This window comes from Trichoderma atroviride, chromosome 3 (genome assembly GCF_020647795.1).
Source record: "Trichoderma atroviride chromosome 3, complete sequence".
Taxonomy (NCBI): Eukaryota; Fungi; Ascomycota; class Sordariomycetes; order Hypocreales; family Hypocreaceae; genus Trichoderma; species Trichoderma atroviride.
Window position 1 is genome coordinate 722,358 of NC_089402.1, and position 24,817 is coordinate 747,174.

The 24,817-nt window shown below is 50.8% G+C and overlaps 7 protein-coding genes across 7 annotated transcripts; 6 read left to right on the forward strand and 1 right to left on the reverse strand.

Moving 5' to 3' along the window:
- Positions 1–3,745: 3,745 nt before the first annotated feature.
- On the forward strand, positions 3,746–4,211 carry TrAtP1_005458 (uncharacterized protein; the record flags this gene model as incomplete). Its single annotated transcript, XM_014089306.2, has 2 exons — positions 3,746–3,766; positions 3,837–4,211. 2 exons carry the CDS (start codon positions 3,746–3,748, stop codon positions 4,209–4,211), a joined length of 396 nt encoding a protein of 131 aa, XP_013944781.2.
- A 602-nt stretch (positions 4,212–4,813) lies between these two features.
- Positions 4,814–6,235, forward strand: TrAtP1_005459 (uncharacterized protein). The gene is made up of 4 exons (XM_014089305.2): positions 4,814–4,962; positions 5,034–5,173; positions 5,235–5,931; positions 5,998–6,235. Exons 1-4 carry the CDS (start codon positions 4,933–4,935, stop codon positions 6,178–6,180), a joined length of 1,050 nt encoding a protein of 349 aa, XP_013944780.1. The 5' UTR covers positions 4,814–4,932; the 3' UTR covers positions 6,181–6,235.
- TrAtP1_005460 (uncharacterized protein) lies at positions 6,236–9,525 on the reverse strand. Its single transcript, XM_014089304.2, has 2 exons — positions 7,068–9,525; positions 6,236–7,002 (listed from the first exon to the last, which is right to left on the reverse strand). The coding sequence occupies exons 1-2, from the start codon at positions 9,382–9,384 to the stop codon at positions 6,656–6,658; spliced, it is 2,664 nt and encodes an 887-aa protein (XP_013944779.2). The 5' UTR covers positions 9,385–9,525; the 3' UTR covers positions 6,236–6,655.
- A 428-nt stretch (positions 9,526–9,953) lies between these two features.
- TrAtP1_005461 (uncharacterized protein) lies at positions 9,954–10,841 on the forward strand (the record flags this gene model as incomplete). The annotated part of the gene is made up of 4 exons (XM_014089303.2): positions 9,954–9,959; positions 10,040–10,315; positions 10,377–10,634; positions 10,698–10,841. 4 exons carry the CDS (start codon positions 9,954–9,956, stop codon positions 10,839–10,841), a joined length of 684 nt encoding a protein of 227 aa, XP_013944778.1.
- Positions 10,842–11,820: 979 nt separating this feature from the next.
- Positions 11,821–15,318, forward strand: TrAtP1_005462 (uncharacterized protein). Its single transcript, XM_066112716.1, has 2 exons — positions 11,821–14,169; positions 14,236–15,318. The coding sequence occupies exons 1-2, from the start codon at positions 12,901–12,903 to the stop codon at positions 14,716–14,718; spliced, it is 1,752 nt and encodes a 583-aa protein (XP_065968801.1). The 5' UTR covers positions 11,821–12,900; the 3' UTR covers positions 14,719–15,318.
- Positions 15,319–16,578: 1,260 nt separating this feature from the next.
- On the forward strand, positions 16,579–22,643 carry TrAtP1_005463 (uncharacterized protein). The gene is made up of 4 exons (XM_014088912.2): positions 16,579–17,491; positions 17,583–17,770; positions 17,881–21,390; positions 21,444–22,643. Exons 1-4 carry the CDS (start codon positions 17,418–17,420, stop codon positions 21,476–21,478), a joined length of 3,807 nt encoding a protein of 1,268 aa, XP_013944387.1. The 5' UTR covers positions 16,579–17,417; the 3' UTR covers positions 21,479–22,643.
- A 597-nt stretch (positions 22,644–23,240) lies between these two features.
- On the forward strand, positions 23,241–23,979 carry TrAtP1_005464 (uncharacterized protein; the record flags this gene model as incomplete). Its single annotated transcript, XM_066112717.1, has 2 exons — positions 23,241–23,789; positions 23,929–23,979. 2 exons carry the CDS (start codon positions 23,241–23,243, stop codon positions 23,977–23,979), a joined length of 600 nt encoding a protein of 199 aa, XP_065968802.1.
- Between the last annotated feature and the right edge of the window lie 838 nt (positions 23,980–24,817).

Here is a 24,817-nt window from a genome sequence, read left to right on the forward strand (position 1 = left end):
GCCAGGCATACGCCCCCTTAGTCAGGGGGGGCCTTGAAGACCCATCTAGGCGCCGGCACTGTACCATCACGAGGACCGCAAAAATTAAAAAAAGAAAAAATTGCTTCAGGATGTTTGTGTTAGAGCGAGGTACCTATGTATCTTTTTGATGCGTTTCCCTGTAAAAGTGAGAAGGACTTAGACTACGTTTCTCCGTCCTGGGATTTTCATGTCATGATTTATCTATTTTATTTTATCTTTTAGCTCCTTTTTTCTTAGTTTCTATTACTATTATTTTGACGAGTCACGATGGTGGTACCTTGAGTACACGTAGGTCATTTTCAATTGCTTTTTTTTGCACTCCCTCTCTCGCTCCCCGTCTTACGTACAAAAACCACAGTGCCTCAATTGCGTGCTTTGCACGCCACCGCCGGCAATTTCTCATTGGTCTTTTTCCTTTTTTGACTCTTTTTTCGTGCTCCTTCTTTATTTGTTCTATTCGTTAATTTGAGCTTCCCCGTTGGCTTCCTTCCCTTTCCGAGTGATTGGCGTTCCTGTAGATCTTTTTTTTCTCACTGGCCGGATTGTGGCTATTTTAGGGATGACTGTACGAATACGTTCCGGGTGAAGATCTCTTGAATCTACATTTCACTTCAATCTGAATACAGTGGTTCACATTGCCGGTACTGTAGAATTGGAATCATGAAGAAATAATGTTGCAATTCCAAGAAGAATATAGCAGAAGTTGTCAGCCACTGCTACACGTTGCTATCATCTCCTGTGGCGCTGAATTGATCCCCTGATCTTTTTTTTACTCAACTCGCACCGCCACTATAACGGAGTCAACGGGAGAAGAAAAAGCTGGGGATCTGTCTCGGTAGCTCGTACCGAGAGGGCTTCTCGCCGTGTCATGTGGTCTCTCTTTTCTCGCTCGCCGCTTGGTAGGTTCATGCTCCGGCTGACTGGCGGCTTTGCCCGACCCCGGGTTTTCAGCCGTAGACTTACTCTCGGGGCTAAGTAGGCGTATATTGGGTGCTGTACTCCATATTGGCGGTCACGATGCTTGTTACTCTGCGGGCTTGGGCTGAGTCGGTAGTGTCTTTCATAGTTCCGGCTTCCGGAGCCCATCTAGCGCTGAGACATGACTCTCTTTTTTAGTCACGATTTCCTGGAGAGAATCCTTTTTGTTCTCCTTATTCCGATGTAAGTAGTCAAGGGAGTAAGTACAAGAAGATACTTGCTTGTCTTACATGTCGCATACAATTCCGGTGCTTTTTTTCCCCAGAAAAGCTGTTTGCGGCTCCGGCTTCCGAATCCGAGACCCAAGCCCGGCCTCGTCTGTTTCCACCCCCCCGGCATCTTTTTCCCCCCTTATTAGAGTTGTTGGCGGGAATAAAAGAAGAAGAAAAGGGTGAGCGCAAGGTCGATCGACCACAAGACGACTTTGAATAGGAAAGGCTTTTCGTAGCATTCATCGGTGACCGGGGCGGTGTAAGGGCAAAGTGCTTGTTTTTTGGGGGGATTCGTTTGAGAAAAGACAGGATCGGATATGATCCTGGATACTTTTTAGGTAACATGTAGTATTCATTATTTCTTGGGGGCTGCGGTGAAGAGAAAAGGGATGGGGATGGCCTCGTGTGTTGATTAGGTGGATCATGGTGTGTTGTGTTGTGCTGCGTGTTTGAGTTGGCCATCGTGACAGGACGGCTAAATTGTGATTTCGCTGCAGCAATTGGACTTTAAGGGGTATGCAACTGAAGCCGCATATGAAAAGGCAAATTGGGGGATTTTTTTGATCAACGTCGACACGTGCGCGTTGATTGAGCAGCTACCAAGAGAAAGCTGTGATAATTCGCGTGATGAAGATGAGACAGCTTATGGCTGTTACTTGGACGTTGTCTTTGCTCTTGCTTAGACAGACAAGGAGACAAAAAGACAGGGGCCGCGATACGGAGATGCACGTACAAATAGATGCACATACACCAAGGACACTTCAAAATCATATCTAAACAATAATAGCAGCGGTGGCAATAAAACAGGTAACAGTATGTACAATAGTAACGCTGTATGCTTAAGTTTGTAAAATCCCTTTTGGCGGCTTACCGCTTGATAGAATTCTCAATACACACATCAGAGTAAGAAAGAGGTGAGGTTGAACGCAGATCAAGATGACATGTAACATGGAATTCAACCCGTGCGGGACTATACGGTGATCAGAGACCATGAGTCTCAGGGCAACTGACGGATCAGCGCAGCAAAACCTGTTCCTCTCTCGTCACGACAGGAGAAACTGACGGGGAATTAATTCAGCCTGTTGGAAAAGCATCATGCAGCAGGATTCGCATTATGTTATGAAAAAGTCTCTTCTTCTCATTTCCTCACGCATGACCATGTATAAAAAGGACATGTTGCCTATACGGTAAGGTAAGTTTGCCAAAAAAAAAAAAAAAAAAATGCAGCCGTTCAGGGTAGGTGTCTTCATCTATTTTTCCATTCCGAGACAGGGTCGGGAGGCCGCCATGTGGTTACAGTTTGTAGTGGCGGCAATTGACGGGAGGGACAACTAGCTGCGAATGGCATCTACGTGACAACTCTAGCATTTGCGACTATTTTTTCTCTCTTAATTCTGCATTTTTATTTTATCAATTTTTCCTCCGTTTCGATCCCATGTAGCATACAGTGTACCTACCACTGGGGGCCGATTTTAGTTTGGCAGATGATGTGCTGCGGCTGAGAAGATTAAAAAAAAAGTTAGTGTCCATCACACGAACTTTTTTTCCCCTTTAGTTAGAGAGCCGCGAATATGCGATGCAAGCGAAGGATTTACTTTTGCAGAAAAACCCAAGGATGACAAAATATTCTGCTTCTTTCCCCCTGTCTTTGCCGCTGTTGCACGAGAAACTGACAAGTGGCACATGTGTGTATTTTGTCATTTTCTATTTGAATTTGGCGAGCAATGACATCATCGATGAGCCTCGCCTCGCTTCGGCTATGGAGGAATGCTTCAGATGGCAGTGGGAAAATGCTGTGGCCACTTGCTGTAATGCATTTTTTTTGGTGCATGTTTCTTAGCTCATCCGCTGCTGGAGCCCGTGTAAGTCAGCGGCTGGAAATTGTGTGACGCTCCTTGCAATGGCGTCTTTGCCATGGTATCTGGGTATATTCGCTTTTTAGGTATTTTTGTGGTTTTATTTCATTCTACGCCGAGAATGCGGCAGCCTCACCCAAAATGACTTACATAGAGAAGTTCTAGCAGTTCCCATTTGTTTCCTTGAGACGCCATGCTGCCTGCATCAAGCTGTAGACGGCACGTGACCATTGCGATATCTTCGGCTAAACCGCCAGAAAGGCGACCCGTAAATCGGTCTCGGCGAGCATCGAGACCAAAAAATTTGAACCGCTGTATTTGTAACTGCAGCCATTGAGCGACTAAATCGCATCTCGTCCTCGCAAAGAATCCTCCAAACAGGGATTCATCTTTTCGCATCTTCTCCTTCCCCTCCGGTCTTCTGCTCCGAAAACAACTTTTGAAAATCCGGGAATCGCATTTTTGGAGTTCTGTGTCCCTCCCCCGCAAACGGAAAGCTTTCTGTTATCGCCACTATTGATACATCGGCTCTTCACATCTCAATTTGCGCAACTTGCATTCTTTGCCTACCGCAGCATCGCATACTCTTGATTCATACATAAACCGCCAAAATGGTTACTCTCACAGAAGTCGAGGACGAGCACTTCCAGCACGCCCACCTGGGCGCCGAGGTGGAGGATGACGACTTCACTGATACCGGTATGCTTTTGTTCCCATCCAGCATCGCCCGCACGCACATCCAGTTCTAACAGAAGGCCTGCTCTTCCAGAATCCGAAATCTCCAACGAGTCCGACTTTGACCCCTCAGAAGAAACCCTCACCGAACGGCTATACGCTCTCCGCGACATCATCCCCCCCCACCACCCGAGGCTGGGTCTCCAGCCGCGTCAACGCCGTCACCAGCGCCGCCTGGAGCGTCCTGTCCTTTGGCGGCAAGGGCGCCTGGGTCATCACCACCTCTGCGCTGTTCCTCGGTGTTCCGTTTGCGCTGTCCTTTGCCGAGGACCAGCAGCTGACTGCCATGGAGCAGGAGTACAACATGCGACAGACTGGCAGCGAGCTGCTTACCGCCGGAACAGAGGGAAGCACAGCGGACCAGATTGGAGCTGCTCTGGGCCCTGAGCAGACCAAGGCTGCTCTGTGAAGAGGGTGATACACACGAAATAAATTCGAAAAAAAAAAAAACAGGATGTAACAAAAACAAGAGGGAATGAGATTTGGGGCGCTCATGGTGCAAACGTAGGCGCTTGGAACTGGAAAACAACGATTGGTTCTAATGTAATGACTGGCTTACAATACCAAATGACGGAGGAGGATGATGGGACGATATATGTGGTTAAAGGGGTCCTACACAAAGCATTGTGGTCTCCCTCTCCATTCGTGTACAATACCTTTAAGCAAGGGAAAAGGATGTTTCTTGCCTGCTGTTGGACGGCTTATAATTAGCCGGGATATTCCTTTTTGCTATTACAGCTCGGACGCAGGAAGAGAAGGGCAAGGGAAGCTTGTACGATTGACGGCCATCTCATCTCTGGAACGTGGTAGCATTCACACGTATATGTATATTTTGATTCTTGGCCGTTGGCTAGAACTATTGATGACAATTGCTGACGTGACCATGCTCGCTATTACACCTAGAAAAGGAACATGAGAAACGATGTAAACTGTGCTCCTTGTAGTAGACTTATGGCTTGATTATGGTTTGCGCTTGACCTGTCAAAGGCGTGGCAGCCATGCAAGATTGACATTTTGCATGTGCTTCAACTGTGGGGCACTTTTCAACCTCACCGTCTACTAGTATCGTGATGACAGCTTCCACCTTTGTCGTCTTCTCCTCATAATCTCACTTGGCAGAAGAGCTAAACATGGACTTTATAGCTCTGCCAAAGATTGAGGTTTGCTCGTCGCCCCATGTCTCCTCAATTCTATAGGCTTTGATGAAATCTCATCTGACATGAGCGTCTAGCTTCACGCCCACCTCACGGGCAGCATCTCCCGCCAGACCCTCCACGAAATATGGCTCACCAAGAAAGCCGCCGGACAGACCGATCTTGAAGATCCACTGGCCGTCATACCAGAAGGCAAACACGACTACAACCTCGTCGCGTACGTAAAGCAACATACGCATATATAAACATCTTCTCAGATACATATATAAAAAAAACAGCTTCTTCCCCCTCTTCAGCAAATACATCTACGCCCTCCTCACCGACGAAGCCTCCATCCGCCACGCCACCACCGCCGTCCTCCAGTCCTTCCTCCAAGACGGCGTCGTCTACCTCGAACTGCGCACCACGCCTCGTCCGACGCCACTTCTCTCCGCGGCGCAGTACGTCGATATCTTGCTCTCGACGATATCCGGATTCGAAGAGCAGAATCCGCGGCTTCACACGCGGCTTATTCTTTCGGTGGATAGGCGGCATGATTACGAGATGGCGGCTTCTGTGCTTGACCTTGCTGTCGAGACGTCAGAAGGTGGCTACGCTGCAAGGCATGCAATGGTGGTAGGTCTGGATCTATGTGGAGATCCATCTGCGCGTCCCTCGGGGGAAATATCCCTCTTCACGCCGATATTCGAAAAGGCCCGCGCTGCAAATCTCGGCATAACATTGCATTTTGCAGAAATCCAAGCGAGTGCCTCCAAGGCAGAGCTCGAGACGCTATTATCGTGGAGGCCCCGGCGGTTGGGCCACGTCATCTGGGAAGACGAAGAGACGAAAAAGGAGATTGAGAGACGCAAAGACGAGCTGTGTCTTGAGCTGTGCCTGAGCTGTAATGTCCACGCGGGCATGGTGGAGGGCGGGTTCGAGGGCCACCATTTCGGGGGCTGGAGGCGCGTTGAGGGTGTCAAGGTGTCGCTTGGGGTGAGTTGTTTCTTTTCATTTCAAAGCCATATATACGTGTGAAGGCATATTTACCGTTTTCTATAGACAGACGACGTGGGCATCTTTGGCAGCCCGCTATCCAACGAATACCGCCTCGCTGCACAACACTTCCACCTTGATAACCGGCAGATCTGTGCCTTGGCTAGAGAAGGCATCGATTTCATATTTGGAGGCGAAGTGGAAAAGGAAAGGCTACGACGAATCATGTGGGATGAGCACTCTTGTTGAATAATAGAGCAAACAAGTGCCATTATTGATAAGCGTTCTTTTCTTCTTCTTTTTCTTTTTAAGTCTACTTCAATTGCTCTCACCAGTAACAACACCATCACGTAATACCATCATAACGCTACTTTTGCATCAGGCTATATATAGGTAAGCTAAGAAAAAGAAAACCAGCTACAACAAGCGAGAGGAGTAGAGAACCACCACCCAGAACTTCCTATTCACTTTTTAATTTTTTGTTTTCCATCTCCAATTATTTCCTCCCCCTTTTTCCTTGTTCCCGCCATAGCCACGGCCGAATCAAACTATTTTGCAACTTTGTAGCGGATATTTATATATTAAACGCCAGCAGAAGAGAAGAGAAGAATGAAAAGTCTCATGAGTCCCAATCTATTTTTGTCATCAACACGTTATGGAGCACTGAATTCGATTTGTCTTTTTTTTTTTTTTTTTTTTTTTTTTTTTTGTATCCTTTTTTTTTTCAGTGCAAAGTTTGCGGAGGGGTATCGAGGTCCACTCCCTCAACCATGTTCTTCTGGACCTGAGTCTCGCCAACCAGTTTGCGGAAGAACTTGGAAGCCTTTTCGCTCTCGCTCTTGACCTTGACTGTCTCGTCGCGCTTCTTGTTGAGATCCTTGACGCTGTGGTCGAGGCCAATGCGCAGGTTGTCGGCGGGCATACGTAAGACGGTGCGTACTGCTCCTGAAATTCGGGTGGCATTGGTGTGCACGTAGTCAATCTCTGAGAGCTGTGCCTCAATCTTTCGGGCCAGCCGATGGGGAAGAGAGGTTGGGATCTGCTGAAGGACATATGCCGAGGCGGCAACAGCTAAGAATATCAGTTAGTAAAAGGGTCAAGATTAGAGACGGGAAAAGAGAAACAGGGCTACATACCGGCAATCACAATTCCAGGAAGGATGAGCTTGCGAAGATTATCATTGCCAAGGATTTTCGTGGCGGTTATGGCGTGGTCCATCCACGAGTTCATTCCCAGCATGCGAGGCACAACTGCACCAGCAATTGTCAGGGCCATACCTGTGCCGGCAAACTTCTCTTGGCTGTGTAGCAGAGTTGAAAAGTCCACAAAGTCGGCAAAATCAGTAGGGACATCTACCTGGCGGGCAAACGCATCCTTCTTCCGTCGGAACATGACGTCTGGTCGGAAGTGCAGGTTTTGAAACTCATCGCCCACATGAAGCAGGCCGAGCTGCTTGATGGCGTTGACGCCCCTGACAGTCTGGCCACGGGCGTGGTCCTCGCAGGTGCTGACGGCATCCGCAATGTGGGATAGAATGGCGTCTTTGAGATCGTCGGCATAGCCAAAAGCGCCAAAGAGCCCGGGGTACGGAATGTCGTACTTGGTGCTGCCGGCATAGGTGATGGCGGCGTTGAGCTGATTTCGAGTATGGTCGTAGACGCTCTTGCAGGTCTCTTCGATGTTGTGGACAACCTGCTCATCAACCTCGGATCGGGCTTTCTTGCTGGCCAGAATCTGCGGCTCGAGCTCCTTGAGCTCCCGGGTGACTCGGTCAAACTCAGACTGGGCCACCTCGTGGTTGACGGTAGCCAAGGTATTGACGTCATTGAGAATATTCATAAGATACGTTCTTGCCGGAGCAAGCTTCGATCTTGCACGCTTCTCCAGGACGAATCTCCGCAGCGACTGTTCGAGCTTCTCAAAGTCGCGAACCTTGTCCAGGTCCTTACCCTTGCCGTTGTCATCGGGGTCGTCTCCACTTCCGCTGCCACTCCCGCTGCCGCCTCCGCCGGGTCCTCCAGGAGGCGAAGGTGCCATGGGGATGACATTGCTGGAGACGAAATGGACAAGTTCGGACGCTTCTTTGTGTGTCCGCGGGCTGAGTCCGGCAACTTGGTCCAGGATCATCTTCTGGCATCGCTCCTTGTCTCGAATGAAGTCGTAGCCATTGACGACGATGAAAATGTAGGCCTTTTCGGCGGCGGCGGCCCAGATAAATTCTTTGGCAGACTGCGTAAAGTGATTTGCCGCGGAGACGACAAAGACCACCACGTCAATCTCCTCTTGGCGAGCAAAAATGGCCGTCGTCTTGGTCGTATCTGAGTTGAGACCCGGAGCGTCGATCAGGGCAATGTCCACGACACCGTTGCTGAGTAGAGACTCATCAATAGTTCGGACATCCTTGACGTAGACCTTGCACTGAATGTACTTTTCATTGTCAATGACGATTTTCTCCAGCTCCTGGAGAGAGTAGGCGTCATAGGTCGATTCGTCATTTCGGTTGTAAGTCACTTCCCTGTGGACGGCATGGACTTCCTCAATTCCTGCATTTTCCCGTGCGTCCAAAACCTCACAAAAGATGGCGGTGCAAGGTTGCTGATCCTCGGGCAAAACTTTGCGGCGCAGCAAGGCATTGCAAAAGGTCGATTTACCGGCATTCAAGTCACCGGTGATGAGCACTTTGCTTGATGTATCCTCGATACGTTCACGGAGCGATACAAGATGCTTAATGCTGGAGCCAATTTTGCCATCAAGGAGGGATGCAATGGAGCCCTTTTCCAATGAGTGTACGAGCTCGGTCTGGTGGAGAGCTCCTAGCTTCAAGTCGAGTTTCAAAATTGAAAATTCCTGAGCAATCTGAGGGGAGACAAGACGTGGCTCTGCCGCGGGCCGGGCCTCGGCTGCTTGGCTGGACTCTGCCGACGCATCCTCGAGACTGGTCATGGCTCTCCTAAGCATGGGAGGCGGCGGCGTCTGGCTGGACCTGGCCGCAATATCCTCCATGGTGGATGAGTGTAAGATGCCCGGACGAGGCACATCAGCTTCCATCTTCTCGGCTCGCTGAACGGAAGGATAATGCGCGGGCCATGTAGTATTCATCTCTCGAAGGCTATGCAGCAGGTCCAGCACCTTGTTGATTGACCGGCCCAGCGTGGCCCTCTGGGAGTTGTACCACATCTGGTGGATGGCATGGGATTGCCGTCGGTCGCCATGCGTCGAGATGTCCAGCATGCCTGGTTCGTCGCCCATCATGCTGCCTCCATATCCCGAATCAGCCTCGAGCATGCCCTGCAGGCGCGCGGCGTGCTCGGAGGCCATGCCGTTGCCAACCGTCATGTAGTTGGGCCGCGCTCCGGATGCACCCGCCTGGCCTGCCATGTTCGGGTCGAAGTGAGCATCGTCGTCGTCCCCCGCGGGCGATTTGCCCTTGTCGTTGAAGTATTCCTGGCTCATGCTGGTGAAGGCGAGCTTGCCCACAGCATTGTCGAGCTATGGGATCAGGGCGCAGAAATGCCGGAGATGCAGCGCTGCAGAGGTTGGGTATGTAGGAGGAGGGTCAGGCGTAGAACGGGGTTCGTCGAGTAAAAAGGTTGCATGATGTTTAAGCAAATTGCCTCCCCGGCGGTCACGAAGCTCCTGTGATTGGTCTAGCTCGCCGGCACAAACTCGGCAAGCCTGCAGCTATCTTATCGGTGGCCGCGAAAATCGGGTCTGCAGCAGCAGGTATCCTGCAAGTACCGCTGCACCGGCGCGTGCTGGTGGGGGTACACGGCCGAGTTCTGGGCAACGACGTAACGCTTTTAGCGACAGGACAGGCATGGCAGCCGGGCGCTGGTGCAGGACTGCAGGCGTACGTTGCTCCTCGGGCACTCCGCTAGGCAGATGTCATCAAAGCCTTTTCTTCCTCTGCGCTGCCATCTCGCGACAATCCATTTCACCGCGCACTTCTTCCTCACTGCTGCATCTACGGCATCGCACAACACTGTGGCTGCTGCCTTCTGCAAGAAGATCCCTAACCCGTCATGAATGTGAGGCAATGCAATGGCTGGCATCACGGCCTTGTCCCCCACCTGTGAGAAACGGCATCTAACCCAACGTGCAAATGCAGATCCTAGAATGGGCGTTTGGCAAGCGCATGACGCCGGCCGAGCGCTTGCGCAAGAACCAGCGCATGCTGGACAAGGCCATTCGAGAACTCGACCAGACGCGTGTCAAGCTGGAGAAGCAGGAGAAGACGCTGATACAGCAAATCAAGACGAGCGCTAAGAATGGGCAGATGGGCGCTTGCAAGATCCAGGCCAAGGATCTGGTGCGCACACGGCGGTACGTTGAGAAGTTTTATGGCATGCGTAGCCAGCTGCAGAAGATTTCTCTACGGCTGCAGGTATGGAATGTCCTGTGTTAGCAACTGCCCTGATGCCGGCTAACAAGTGGATGACGACTAGACCTACCGAACGAATGAGCAGATGATGCAGGCCATGAGGGGTGCTACGATGGCATTGGGCAGCATGAACAAGTCCATGAACCTGCCACAGCTCCAACGGATTGCGATGGAGTTTGAGCGAGAAAACGACATCATGGAGCAGAGGCAAGAGATGATGGATGACGCCGTTGACGACGCCATGGACGTTGGAATCGAAGAAGAAGGCGACGAGGTTGTTGAGCAAGTTTTGGAAGAGATTGGAATAGACCTGAACCAGGCTGTAAGACTGCACTTTCCCCCCGTTAGAGATCATGAAGAACGGTGGCTGACTGTTGGATAATAGCTCGGGGAGACCCCAACCGCTCTGGGCAATTCTGCTGTGTCTGAGGGCAAGATTGCGCAAGCTGTTGGCGCTGGAGGCGGAGGCGGAAGCGGTGACCCGGTCGATGACGATCTCCAAGCCCGACTCGACAGCCTACGAAAGTGAACAGGTCACGACTCATTCACGAGCGGAATAAGCAAAGAGGAGATCTATTAATAGAATCAATCGTGCTTGATTGGAACCTGCCAAGCCAAAAGGACGTCTCTCGAGAATGTTTCTTCCTGAAGCATTGCATCCCGGCATGATGCAAGAGAAACATTCGTAGAATGAGGACCCCTAAAGAGGATCGGAAAGTCTGAGGATGTTATTGATATATATACGCGGGGGGCTTAGACGGGAGTGAGCCATGTCCGTTTTCTTGTTCGGCGCAAGAGGTGTTGATGGCGAATATGATTTACGAATACACAAGCACACATTTTTATGCATGCAAATTCTAGTTGTTCTAATGATGCAGAAGATGCCCGTCTATCCCAACAGGAATAAGGAAGAGAGAGCATGGCTGAGGCACCATTGGACTTTTGTGTGTCTTATTTGGATACACGGGGTAGGTAGGTGTTTTATAGCGACTGTGTTTCAGGCCAATATGTTCAAGTTGTTTGAACAAGAGTATATCTACACATCCATTTTTGGTCTCTGTGTTCTCAGAGATTCTCGGTTGTGGTCTTGAGAAGAAATGCCGTCGACTGGAGGAAAAAGCAAGGTAGCATTGAACACTGCGAGATCGAGATCAAGTGGACAGGCAAGAATAGCATAGACGGGGGCGCTAGAATTCCCCGCGTCCACTAAACAGCGCCGCGACCGCCATCTTGGATCTGGAGCCTTATCATACTCGGTGCCGTCATTCCCGACTTGTTTCGCTGGGCCGAAGCAAGCCTAAAATTAGACGGCGACGTAGTGTAGTATTCCGGGCTGGATGCTGGATGCCCCTACATGACATGAGATTAGCAGTTGCATAGTCTAGCGAGCACATGATTTATGAAGGATTACGTTGCTTCGTTTCGCCGGTGACGTGAGAAGAGGTGCGTGGAGCTCCAGATTCGACCTGGACCCTTCCCTTGTAGTACATGTAGTAATACCGTAGCAAGGCCAGCTTACTTATAGCGCTGCCATGTCCCGGGCTGCTGCGCTGGGTCGAGACGCTAATTGGCGCCTTGCAGTTGCTGCTACTAAGCCAGCCATTGCTCTCTTCGTCATCTGCCTTTGTCTCTACACTGTCTCTGCTTCTTCTGCCTTTCTCAACAGCCTGTTCGTCTCAGGCACGCTCCAAGCCGAATACCTTCTCCATTGCCGTCTTTTCCGTCGTGGTATGTAATCAGCCTCTTCCACTGGCATTCTTTGTAAACCCCATTCCTGTTGCTTGTCCGTTATCCCCGTCCCGTACCCTCATCTTCAGCGGACAGAGCTGTCCCCCAGCTTCGGCCATCAATTGAAGACTGCTCGCCTTCAGCCAGCGCCCGGCGGCAAGACCACCAAGTCTGCTGCCAAATCACAGCTCTGCTCGCATTGCTGGCGAGTGCGTTTCAATGCGTGCTACCTGGCATCTATATCCAAGGCACTGCGCACGTTGAATACAGGTCCAGCAGCTTCAATCTCTCGCCAGGCACCGGCCCCAGGCACGCAGCACGCAGTACGCACTGCAGGCCAGAAGCAAAAGCGCCAAGCCGCCTGAATCCTCCCCGCTATCCCGCTGTTGTGTGCCCGCCGATGTCATCTAGTCCTTTCATGTTTCTATACCGGCCCCCTCGATTGCCCAAACACCAGCCCGTTTGATCTTCAGCTTGCTCGTTTGCAAGCCACACGCCGTGCAATAGGCTCACTGACCGGTGCAGCTTTCCCCCAACTCCTCAGAACCGTCGGCCATTCCCGAATCTCGCATTGCGTCCGCTGCCGTGCCACGCCAGCGCAGCAGCCTTTCCCTCTGCTCCGTGATCAGTAAGCGCCGACAGCGTCCAATCACGCAGCGTCCTCTTTGACGAGAGCGCCGCCGACCATCGAACCCCGCGACGACCCTTCGGCTGCGACATCGACCGGCTATTCATCACCGTCAGTCCATCTCGAGGCCTGCCATCCCATCCCATCCCCGAACGGTCCCTTTCGCTCCACAAAACTGGCAGGAAGCAAGCGCCGCAGTCTCTCCTCTCACGGAGGAAGTCTGCTAAATAGAATGTTCGGCGGAGCTTCCAAGCCTGACAGCGATTCCAAGAGCGATGACAAGTCGCCTTCTCCCGAGCCAAGCCCCACCGCTGCGTCCGCCGTGCCCATCAACAACGCCGACCAGGTGGCCAGCGGCGAGAAACGCAGCGGTAATGGCAGCCCGCCCACTCGACAGGACGTCGGCGAGAAGAAGCGCAGGAGTAGTGGCGTCGGCAGCAAGGCCAGCAGCCTGCTAGCCTCGGCCAGGAACTCTCTCAACTTCTCCCAAGCCACCCGCTCCGGGTCGGATTCCGGCGCTCAGACACTGCTGCAGAAGCTCGGCAAGCACGACCCTGCCCTCGGTGTGCCGCAGGGCCAACACAACAATTCGGCCGGCGAATCGGCCCCCGGGCCCAAGTCCACCTTCTACGTCGGTGTTTGCGAAGAAAGAAACAGGAGACACCGCCGGACGATGGAGGACACCCACTCCTTTCTGTACAACTTCCTAGACACTCCGGCGCCGGGCGCTGATGGATCTGGCGGAAAGGACAAGTCAAGTAAAGACGACAAGGACGTCGCTGTATCTGAGTCGGACAATGGCTACTTTGCCATCTTTGACGGCCATGCCGGCTCATTTGCTGCGGACTGGTGTGGAAAGAAGCTTCACATTGTCCTGGAAGAGATGATACGAAAGCACCCCAGCATGCCGATCCCGGAGCTCCTGGACATGACATTTACATCTGTTGATTCTCAGCTCGAGAAGCTCCAATACCAGTCTAAAAGGATTAGCGGCTGTACGGCGGCTGTTGCGGTTCTTCGCTGGGAAGACCGTGTGCCCAGCGATCGATCCATCACCGGCTCTCTCGCCATTGCTCCGGCCGCCGCAACCGCCGCAGCCGCGAAAGCGATGGCCACAGCGCAAGAATCAGAAAAAGAAAAGGATGGGCCTTCAGAAGCACTGCAAGCTGGTTCGAATGAGTCGATTGCTTCGAAGCTCAAGGGGCTCTCCAGTCGACAGCGCGTCTTGTATACCGCCAACGTGGGAGATGCTCGCATCGTTTTGTGTCGTAACGGTAAAGCCTTGCGCCTATCTTACGACCACAAAAGCAGTGACGAAAACGAAAAGAAACGAATCGCCAACGCTGGCGGCAAGGTCGAGGGCTACCGTGTCGGTGGACTGGCTGTTAGTAGAGCGCTTGGAGATCACTTAATGAAGAAGCTCGTGACTGGCCACCCATACACCACAGAAACAGTCATACAGCATGACCTTGACGAATTCATCATTATTGCTTGTGACGGGGTAAGAAGTTTTTGATACCCTTTCGCTATCATATGAGGCCAAAATATGCTAACAAGTAAATTACAGTTGTGGGATGTCTGCAGCGATCAAGAGGCCGTCGACCTTGTCCGAGAGATTCACGACCCGGGCGAAGGAGCAAAGATATTGGTCGACCATGCCCTCGATCAATTCAGCACCGACAACCTATCATGTATGGTTGTGCGACTGGATAAGGAGGCTCTCGCACGAAGCCAGGCCAGCCAGGATGCTGAGCCCGAGGCAAACCATGGTGCCGCCTCCAAAGTGAGCGAGGCAGACAAGATCGTCATGGATACAAAGCAGAAGATTGCCGACGGTCAAACCCCCGCGGTGGGTGTATCAGCTAGCAACTCCGCAAACGAGGGGGACTTTGTGCCTACGACGCTGAGCGATGCGCTTGTTGAGGAGCCTATTGCCATTGAGGACAGCGACAGTCCCGAGCTGATTTCTCTTGACACTTCCATTGGCAAGCCAGCTGCTGCTGCTGCCCAAGAGTCAAAAGACGAGTCAAAAGAGTTGGCAGACGTCTAGGACTCGGGAACCCTTGCCATCCAGCCAAAGGCCGTCTGACTGTACCTCAAAATCGCCCAGACGAGCTGGCCAGCTAGACTAGGCAAGGATGGGGAAATGAGAGGCATGACATGATTAGAGCATACGACGATGCCTCCATGTTATAGGAGGAAAGAATCCCGGTGGTGTTTGGCCCAGGTTTGAGTAAATCACACAGTACTACAGAAGGGACAGAGACAGGCGATGAGGCTGGTATCTCATGGAGGGGTTGGGCATTGGGGCGCATGTTTGGACCAAGATGATGTTGGCAAAGTATTTGTTTTTGTACGCTATGCTACCTGTATCTATATGTACGTGGGCCATTTTAATGCAATAGTTTAAGAAAGCTGCTTGAATTCTTTTGGCTTTGGTTCGTTTAGTATCACTCAAGGCTTTCCGCTCCAGGTTATTCGGGTACATGTTAATGAGGAAGAGGCGATTGTGGAATATAAGCAAGAGCTGATGACCGGGATTCAGCTTTAAGGGCTCTATGGCGGCGCCAGGTCAACATTTGCTACTCTATATTTGGGTACGAAACGGATGGCAGCAATGTTTACGAGGTTGAGGAATCCTACACTATCCAAGGCTGATTAAATAGTCTGAAACTTATTTACGCTTTAGTTTATTTAAGAGTATATAAAGACATTTTTTAATATAATGCTGGGAATTTACAGCCGGTTTAATTCTACTACAGCTTCTACAGCTTCTTAAGTATAGTATTCAAATACCGGATTTTGTACTGCTTATTTCCCAGGTAACCCGCTTTGCCAACTTAAATGTTGCTAAATAACCATGACTTACGACATATACAAACTACCTTTACATCTCCTTCAACGTTTAATACTACTAGTAGTAGTTTGCATTTGCTTTAAAATAACAATGAGACAAAAGAGGAGCGTGCCATCCTCATCATGTACCCCTTACAGAAGGATGGTGGAGACGGCGCAGATGTGGCGTTCCCCGATGCTGCAAGGTATTTTAGTTGGATGACTACAGAATCAAATAAACTTTTGATAGTTCAATCGTAAATCGAACATCAACTGGACCGCGACTCTATCCCTTGCTACGCTCGATCTGCGCATCAAGTCGCCAGTAAATAGCCATAGAGCCCGCTGCATTAAGTATCCGGAAACTTGGCCGGCCTCCACTAGGAATAGGCTGCTAGTAAAATGGGTAACGATGGGGCCTCTGTGCAGACAGCTGCTGCACGACGTGCGTTTCAGGGTTAGCCACCGGCATTTGGGCTGCATGTTGGGACGAACTGCGGCCGCAATGGAAGTATAACAGCAGCAGCAGCTCTAGCAAGACAGGTAGGTAGCCGTGGCATGGTGTTGGATTCTGCGGCTGTCGCGTGGAGCTGGACGCTGCGTCGCGTATAACAGCACAGCGACCAGACAAATCTGCGGAAACCCAACGAGCGATTCGCAGCTCCTCATCGCCACGGCGCCGCTGGTGAAGCACGCTATGCGATAAACCATTGCGACTCTGTTCCTGGCGTTTCGCACTACCGCGCGATTATTGGAGGGGACGCAATTCAGCCAAGGGGCGGCCCAAGCTTCAATTTCGACGAAACTAATGGCATCAATTGATCCCCCAATGGCTGGCGGACCGCTGGTGAAGACGCACAAGTGCCCATCCGGCTCACTGGCAGCGGAACTCTCGTTGGCTGGCAAAAAACCCCTGTTTGCAGATGGAGACGCCTTTGACAGGGGGGACAGGCACCAATGCCCCTAAGAAACGGCCAGCTAAACCCCCCTTAAGATTGCCTAACCAGAGAAGTGGAATGGAAGGCCGGCTGTAGACAATGTCTTGGCTGCTCTTCTCTCGTCGTCTTCTGGTCAATGGATCTCGTGTTTGGCTGAGCAAGGGGTGCTTATTTGGACAGCTCGTGTTTGCCCGTCTTGATTCCCAGCAGACCGCGGGCTACAGCCAGGAATACATGCCGCGAAAAAAGACCCGTTCTCGATCTCGTTTTGGGTAAAAACATCGAAGAGCTGCTTTGCTGTGTGGGTGGCACCAAAAGCAGGTCTTGCATTGCATGGGATTCTTTGGCGCGCCCCCCTTGCCTCCATGCATCTACGGCGCGGCGCTTAGTTACGCAGGTGGACTCTTGTCTAAGCCAGGTCCCGTTCGATCTGTCACGGAACTTCGTTTGTTTTGTGCCGCAGCCAACAGGCGTCGTAAGAGCGAGTGAGCATACGAAAGTGACAGAGGGAGGGAAAACAAGCGTGTGTCGGGCCAGATCCTTGACGAAAAAAAGCTGCAGCTGCATGTAATTCCGTTCCGGCGGGCAAAGACCACTCAACTTCTCTCCATCGTTGGACCCGAACCGAAGCGTAGGAGAAGCATCCGAAAAGGCTGATTCTGCGTATCCCGCCTTCCCCCACGTCGCGATTTTGCTCGTCTCCATGTCGACGTCGTCGCAACTTGCCCCTGAGAATTGGTGGTGAGACAGACAGACGCTCGCTCGCACAGCCGGCGCAGCGCGTTGGGCATCTCGCAGTCCCTCGTGACTATTTGCTGTTACTCTTCGCTCGTTTTGCTGTCTCTCGCTACTCGTACCCTCCATTCATTTCGTTCTTGTTTTCTCCCTCGATATCCAGCTTGGTTGAGCTGGACTTGGCTGAGCTGGTTGGCGCAAACGATCGAAACATAGATATCCGCGCTATATCGCAGACAGTATGTCGCTGAACGGCTTGGACGATCCTAAGATTGTAGAGGCGCATCAGGCTGGTGTTGCGGAGCCTGGAGGATGGTATGCATGATTCAACTCTGGTCTCTTCAAGTGTGGTATATAAGATGCGATTTGCTGAGACTTTCCTGCTCTTTTTTTGCTCAATCTATAGGTTCTTGATCAAGTATTCGAGTCGCGACGAGGTCGAGCTGCTGGACAAGGGAAATGGAGGCATTGCCGAAATCCGAAACGCCGTCGAGGGCTTTGACGAGAACAGCCCATTGTATGGCTTCTTGCGATACCGGCGAAGGAATGTCATTGTCAAATATTTGCCAGAAGACTGCTCTCGACTTATACAAGGTTAGCTTTTCCTCTCATGTCCGTTCTTTGATCGGCGGGCGATCTGCAATGTCGCGCAATGCGATGCGACGAGATGCGAATCATGGTTTACTAATTTGTCCGCAAACCAGCTCGAGTTGCCGTACACTTCACCGCCGTCTGCGAACGATTCTCTCCCTACGATGCCATATACGAGATTTCCACCGCCGCCGAATTGAAGGATACGAAGCTATCTGCTGCCTGTTCTTTGCACGCCGCATCTGCATCTACAGCATCATCTACGAGCTCTAGAAGACGACGGTTGATGGAAATCGCCGAAGAGGAGGAAGTGGTGGAACAACGGTCGTCGAAGCGACAGTCCATAGGATCGGAGCCCGATGGCGAACGGCCGCAAACACCTGGCGACAAATCTACAACTACAGACGAGGTCAAATTAAATTCTGAACTGGCAGCTTCTCCAGAACATAGCAAATTTTCAGCCTCAAACACATCTGAAGTGCCCAAATTCACGGGCATTCACGACAGACCGACTTCACCTACCAAGTCAATCGACACGACCGACAGCCGGTCAGACATCTATAGCTATTACCCAACAGGTAAACCGAAAGTGAAGCTTGCTCCTCGGCCCAAGGCCGATATTACGATTAGACCCCAAGTCGCCGGAAACTTTAGGCCCGTTTCGTCGCTTCCGGTCGGATACAAGTTATTTGGAAAGGGAGGGAAGAAGAGCAAGAGCAAGGACACAGACTCTGCGTCCTTGATTCAGGAAGAGACTCCAGAGATGGAGCCGCCTACTGATGCTGCCCGTGCGTTAAACGATGCGTTGGGAATTAGTGGTGATGCATCGCGACCCTCCACAGCCACTGGCGCTGAGACGCTGTCCGTACCAGCGGCGCCGGCGAAGCCTACTATTACGCCTGAGAAGGCTAGGCTTATGAAGGCCATGAAGCTGAGAGAAAAGAGGAAGAAGCAGCAGGAGCTGTTGAAGCAACAGTCTGCAGAAGGGGCAACACCAGGCGCCGAAGAAAAGGTTATGGTGTTGAGGGGGGGAGAGGATCCAGACTTTGAGCACTCTTCGCATATTCATGATGATGACGATGACGATGACGATGACGACGACGACGACGAAGAAGAGGATGAAGAGGATGAAATTCAGAAGAGCGAAGAAATCGACCATCGGGCAGCATCCATTAGCCATACGGATTCTGGCGTCGTTTTGAGTAGTCTCCCGTCGTCGTCCCCGCTTGCCCAAATTGATGAAGTCTCTGAGGAGACTGCCCGATCAGAATCTCGCGCTCAAAGCTCAAGAGTTGCCTCCTCGGAGCACGATGAGTCGACTGCTGCGTCTTCACTTTCGGATCCCACAGATGAGACTGTCCATGGCGCTGTCACTGCGTCAAAGCCAGGGTTTGTTGATGTTGAAAAGTCAAAGGCAAAAGAAGAGAAAATCCCGTCGTCATCATCGTCACCATCATCGTCGTCTGCTGCTGCTGCATCATTGCCAGAAGAAAAGAAATCGAGCGCGGTTCCAACCAGAGATAATGCCATTTCAGTCGCATTGGAATCCACCACAGCTATAGCAGCTGAGCAAGCTACTGGGGCCGCTAATAAGGGATCGGCTAACCCCGAAAATGAAAAGGAGAAAAAAGGGATTGCAGAGCCAATTTCTCAGTTCTCGGCGCATATTCCGACGTCAAAAGCCCCACCAGCTGCATCATTAAAAGGCATGGGATCTGGTGCAGCCGAGATTCCACTCAGCGACACCCCCGGCGATGTTGCGCAGGCAGCAGACAAAGGGGAATTACCGCCAGTAAAGTCTGCTCCACTGCCTTCTGGGCCTAAACTCTCAACGCAAGATTTGGTCGACACTGCAGACTCGGCCGCCAAAACCACCGTAGCGACGACGCCTTTGATGGATCTCCAGCGCGAGGGCCCATTGTCCGCGGCGCAGGAATCGAGTCCAGCAGCTGGGACGGCTAATGAGGCGGCGGCCACTCCCGACGAGCCCAAGGCAGGATCCAAACCCTCGGCTAGCAGTCCACCGATCCAGACAGATCGGACGACGGAGCCAAAGCAGCAGGCCGCAGCGGAAAAGCATGACGATCGCGATGCCGCTGCAGCTGCAGCTACAGCTGCGCCTGCACACGCCAGCAAGGAGGCGACTCAGCGCGGCGACGCAACGGTGCAGAATGATAATAAGCCAATGAGTGCCACCAAATCTCCGCTCACCCCTGTCTTCCCCAGTGCTACAATTGCGAATGGCCCGCTAGGCGCAAGAGCTCCACAGGCGCACACTGTTCGAACAGTCTCTAATCCTGTCCGTGGCAACTACATCGCTCCGACAGATGTAACTCAGTCTACGGCGCGTTCTTTGAGCTCCGGCGCAGCTTTCCTACACAAAATCACGCAGCAGCAGTCGGCCAGCCTCGCCACCATGAAGCCCACCGTCGGGTCGAGCATCTCGCAGCGCATCAAGGCGCTCGAGAAGCTCTCGGCGACATCAGGCGATCAGGCTCGCCCGGAAAGTCGAGAGCGCCCGCAGTCGACCTTTTTCGCCGTCCAGAAGAGGGACACGTCCCGGCCGCCGTCCGTGATGGACAGGACAAAGTCGCTCAAGGGGAGGGCTGCATCGCCAACGCCATCGCAGGATGAGTTTCCGCTGCCGCTGGACACGGGCAGAGTACGCCTGCAGAGATCCGGGTCCGTCGTCAGTCGGGTTTCCATGTTTGAGCCCCTCGGCGCACCGTCGAGCGCAAACAGCCTAGCACCGGGACCTCAGTCGCGAGGACGACCGGAATCGATAGCCGTTACGCCGAGAATGTTGCGAGACCCAAGCCTGGCCTCGAGGCAGGATGTCTCTGAGTACGGCTATCAGCAGCAGCAGCTCGCGGGTGACCACGACGACTCAGGACGGAGGTCGAGGTCTCTCGAGCGCGACGGCGAGGATGACATGGGTAGGCGATCCTCGCTGAATACGGTTAAGGGTTTTTTCAAAGACCCGCGGAAGTCGGTGACTGTCTCGACTAACATGCGCCAAACGATAGTTTCTAGGACAACAACACAGTCGCCCAGCAGCCGGCGCTCAATCACGCTTGATCGCGATAACCTAGCTAACTCTAGTGTGACGGAGGATTCGTATTCTGGCGATGAGCGGGACAAGAAGTCGTCCCGCGCCGGGCGCTTCATGCGCAAGCTGTCCAACTTTTCCACGGGCTCGTCCAAGAGCAAGACTTCTTCGGTAGAAGACAGCATCAACACCACTGCCACCAGCATCACAACCGCCACTAGCACCGCCACTCCTGCCACACAGGCCCGCAAGGCGGCTCCCCCCACCGCCTCTGGCGATGCGGCCATCGTATCGGACCTGGGCGACGTCAACGTCCAGTTCCCGGATAGTCTCCTGTGGAAGCGACGAAACCTGTGCCTCGACACCCAGGGCTTCATCATCCTCGCCGCGGGGACGCAGAGCGGGCGCGCCGTCGTGGGGCCCAAGCGGTACTTTTTGGGCGAGTTTCGACAGCCGTACACGCCGGACGTGGAGGTGCAGGAGCTGCCGAATAGTGTCGTGTTGGACTTTGTGGAGGGGACGGCGATCCAGTTGGCGTGTGAGGATAGGACGGGACAGCTTAATGTGCTGCATGGTGGGTTGCCCGTCGCCTCTGTACATGTGAAGAATATGCTAACTCTACTTTAGTTTTGCAAGCTGCTCATGCTAACTATAGCCAATAAGTGCTGAAACTTACTCACCCTGTTTGAGACAAACCTGTTGAAAAGGCAAAGTCCTCTACTTTCATGAGGACCCAACATACTCTTTCATGTCTGACGATGTCGGAATATCTTCTTACAGCACCTTGGAGCTGAACTCTACTTGCCTCTTTTCCCGTATCCATCCTTTTTCTCTCTCCCTCCGCCTCTCTCCTTTCACTCAAACACTACGCTTAACATATCTACTAGACATAGAAGGTTGGGACAGGAAAAGGAGGTTCTAGAGCGGGAAAGGGTGGTCATTTGAACTTTTGAACAACACAATATTCGTTGGAGGATGGTTTTATACCCCCACAAGCGAAAGATGCACTCTTCAAAAAGAGTGTGCTTGTACAACCTTTTTTCTTGTCTGTCTGCCTTTCCCGTTTGCCCTCTTCTCTACACTACCTACACATACACGCACACACCTCGACGAGCACCAAACCATTTCACTTGTTATTACTCATCTGTTTTTCCTTCAAGGAAAGGGAAAAAGATGGAACACACTCACATGATACCACTCCACAAAGAAAAATCCTTTTTGTCGCTTTTTTTTTTTCTTTTATTTCGCTGTTTTTTTATTTTGCTACAACAAACTGTTCTTTTGCTGTTTAGCTAGCTAATTTCTTCGGGTCACTTTTTTTCTTCTTCTACCTTTTCACACATTTGTACTACACTCACATATATACACACCGCACACTTCTTTTTATGTTTGTTTATTCTATTTCTTCTTCTATGTCTTTTTTTGAGGGCTGGAGATTAGGGAGGTGGATGGTGGTGGATGGAAATATTTAATTGAAAAATAAAAAAAATGGAAAGAAAAAATGATAGGATGACTGTTCGTGTTGTCTCTTGAGTGTGTCAACTTGTTTATTCCTTTGCTTGCTTGTGGTCAGAAGGCATTATTATAAGGGAAAGATTTCCCAGCACCCCCATTTTGTTATCCAGCACCCCAGCTGTAGCATAGGCTACCTGTACTACTGCTATCACTGCTATTACACCTACTCTCTCGAATATCTCTACCACATACGCTTTTACTACCTATCTCTACTACTGCTACTCATACTATAACTTCTCAACATATCTAGCAGTCTGGTTGCATATTCAATACGTGGACCAACTGCCTTCATGTCGTTAAGCTGCAGCAGGGGTGTTAGAAAATGAGATTGGGGTGCCGGACAGCTTCCCCCTACAGCGCTGTGTTGTTATATTGTACCGCAGCTGTAGCCTAGCAAACCTAATTAGGTACTTAAGTCAAAAGCTCAGCTAAGTCAGCTCAAGCTACAGCATAGACTTTAGGTCTGATGAGAAGAGATGTTCAACTGCAGGAGATTTGTTGTTTCTCCTGAGTAGTAATTTAAGAGTGCCAGAGGCCTGACAGTAGCTTAGTATCTAGAATTAGAAGGAAGACCAGTATTCAATGGAGAGAAAGTAGACTTCAACATTCTGATGTAGAACGGTGAAAGGCCTTTACTCTCTACGCGGTGTTACCTGCATGGTATGCAGACACGTGTGCGCCCCCAGAGCCTGCTATGATGCCTGAATTTTTTGGAGAACCGTTGGGCTGCTATACTTCAGGCATCAGTTGGGCACATATAGACATGTAGCGTCCAATGCCCCTGCTTCACCTACTTACCTATGTAGGTAGATACCTATATATACTCTGTCCTGACCTACTAATCTGACTGACAATCAACAGATATACTCCCTCACGACTAAGTTTCATATGCAAGCAGAGGAGTACACCATGAGTTCCCACTCACCAGAATCTCCCGAGCTTGATACATTTCTTGCAGACTGTAAAGTTTTGTTTCATACCATATACAGGAATAGTGTCATAAAAAGTCATTTCACTGTCGCAGATCTCAAAAGCGAGGAGTTCAACATTCACAATGAAGCCAGAATTCACGATGATGAGATTGAAATTCACAATGCAGCCCAAACAGAGTCCAACCTTTCCAAGCTACGGTGGTTTCATATTCCGGCGAACAACAGATCATGGGTTGACATGTTCATGGGAAAATGGTTCGAAAGAGCTGGTGGTCTCGACCAAAAAAACTGGGAGCAAATGTGGGATCTTAAGGTACGGCCAGGGCCTCGATATCGAGGGAACAAACCTCCTCACTCCCAACACATGGAGCCTTCTTGTACTATGAGCAAGGAATTAAATATTCCCTCGAGACAACCTGGAAATATTGAGGCTTATGGATTAGATGATAATTATTACCCGGCGCAGCTCCCGGGTAAAGATTTCGAAAACTCTGATGAGCTGAGACAACCTTTACTCGCACTCTATGTAAGTCTTCAAACTCCCCATATCTCAAAATAAACTGTAGCTAACGGAAACAATATTTTTATTAAGCTTCCATTTATGAGTTGGGATATCTTTGGCCAATTTCGCTTACTAAGTCCATCTTACAAACCGATTGAGCAAGCTGGTTCCCAAGAGCAAGCTGGTTCCCAAGAGCAAGCTGGCTCCCAATTAATTTCTTCGCGCCCGTCCGATAACAGGACTAGGATGGAAAATTCCTTATCACGTTTTTATTTGAAAAAACCTCTTTCCCTTCACACAAGGCGAACTCTAGATCAATTTTACTACGATTCTCTGGACGACACGAGTTCTAGGGACCGTGATCAAGTAATTTCGAAATGGACAGGAACACAGAAGACTGATCAGAGAACTGAAGCTGCGGTAGATGATAGCTTCATGATCATGATTGACCAGCTTTGGTGTTGGGTCCTTGATGATAGTATGCAACACCAATCATGACACAATTTTGAGCCCATGACTGACCTCAAATTATCTTATTTTAGAGACTATCCTATCATGCTTCCCATCCCAAGATTTTCAGTACAGTCCCGACGGGTTTACTAGCATCTATAAGAGCATGCAGGAGTCTTGCGGTAATTCTGAAACCGTTTGGGACCTATTCTCAATTTTATTTAAAGAAGCTTCGTCATATCTTTTTCGTCAGGATAATAAAAATATTATCGACCTCATAGAGATTTTTAGGTTAGTAGTAAGCAAAAAGGTGAGAACTATTTCCAAAGCGTGCAAGATGATTCTCTTAGCTAAACTGTTATTCAGGCCGCCGAACAGGTCCAATCTTTTGAAGACTTCCACATGAGAGCATACCATCGACCTACGGCAGCTGCTTACGAGCAAGACTTAAAGCTAGTTCTTCAGGTGGTCGATATAATTGACGAATTGAAGATAATTCTTAATCTTGCTGATAAACAAAGAGAAGTTCTGAAATCTCTTATATTGGCTCTACGTCGTTGTCAAGCTTCGGAAAATTCACTCGCTAACAGCGGCCGGGCGAA

Excerpts from the sequence above, each read along its gene's own strand:
- TrAtP1_005463 (XM_014088912.2), top strand. The coding sequence starts at position 17,418 with ATGTCGCTGAACGGCTTGGACGATCCTAAGATTGTAGAGGCGCATCAG. Across the intron at positions 17,492-17,582 it reads GTTGCGGAGCCTGGAGGATG|GTTCTTGATCAAGTATTCGA; the intron begins GTATGCATGATT and ends CTCAATCTATAG. Across the intron at positions 17,771-17,880 it reads CTGCTCTCGACTTATACAAG|CTCGAGTTGCCGTACACTTC; the intron begins GTTAGCTTTTCC and ends TCCGCAAACCAG.
- TrAtP1_005462 (XM_066112716.1), top strand. The coding sequence starts at position 12,901 with ATGTTCGGCGGAGCTTCCAAGCCTGACAGCGATTCCAAGAGCGATGAC. Across the intron at positions 14,170-14,235 it reads TCATTATTGCTTGTGACGGG|TTGTGGGATGTCTGCAGCGA; the intron begins GTAAGAAGTTTT and ends AGTAAATTACAG.
- TrAtP1_005460 (XM_014089304.2), bottom strand. The coding sequence starts at position 9,384 with ATGAGCCAGGAATACTTCAACGACAAGGGCAAATCGCCCGCGGGGGAC. Across the intron at positions 7,003-7,067 it reads TCCTGGAATTGTGATTGCCG|CTGTTGCCGCCTCGGCATAT; the intron begins GTATGTAGCCCT and ends TGATATTCTTAG.
- TrAtP1_005459 (XM_014089305.2), top strand. The coding sequence starts at position 4,933 with ATGGACTTTATAGCTCTGCCAAAGATTGAG. Across the intron at positions 4,963-5,033 it reads TAGCTCTGCCAAAGATTGAG|CTTCACGCCCACCTCACGGG; the intron begins GTTTGCTCGTCG and ends ATGAGCGTCTAG. Across the intron at positions 5,174-5,234 it reads CACGACTACAACCTCGTCGC|CTTCTTCCCCCTCTTCAGCA; the intron begins GTACGTAAAGCA and ends TAAAAAAAACAG.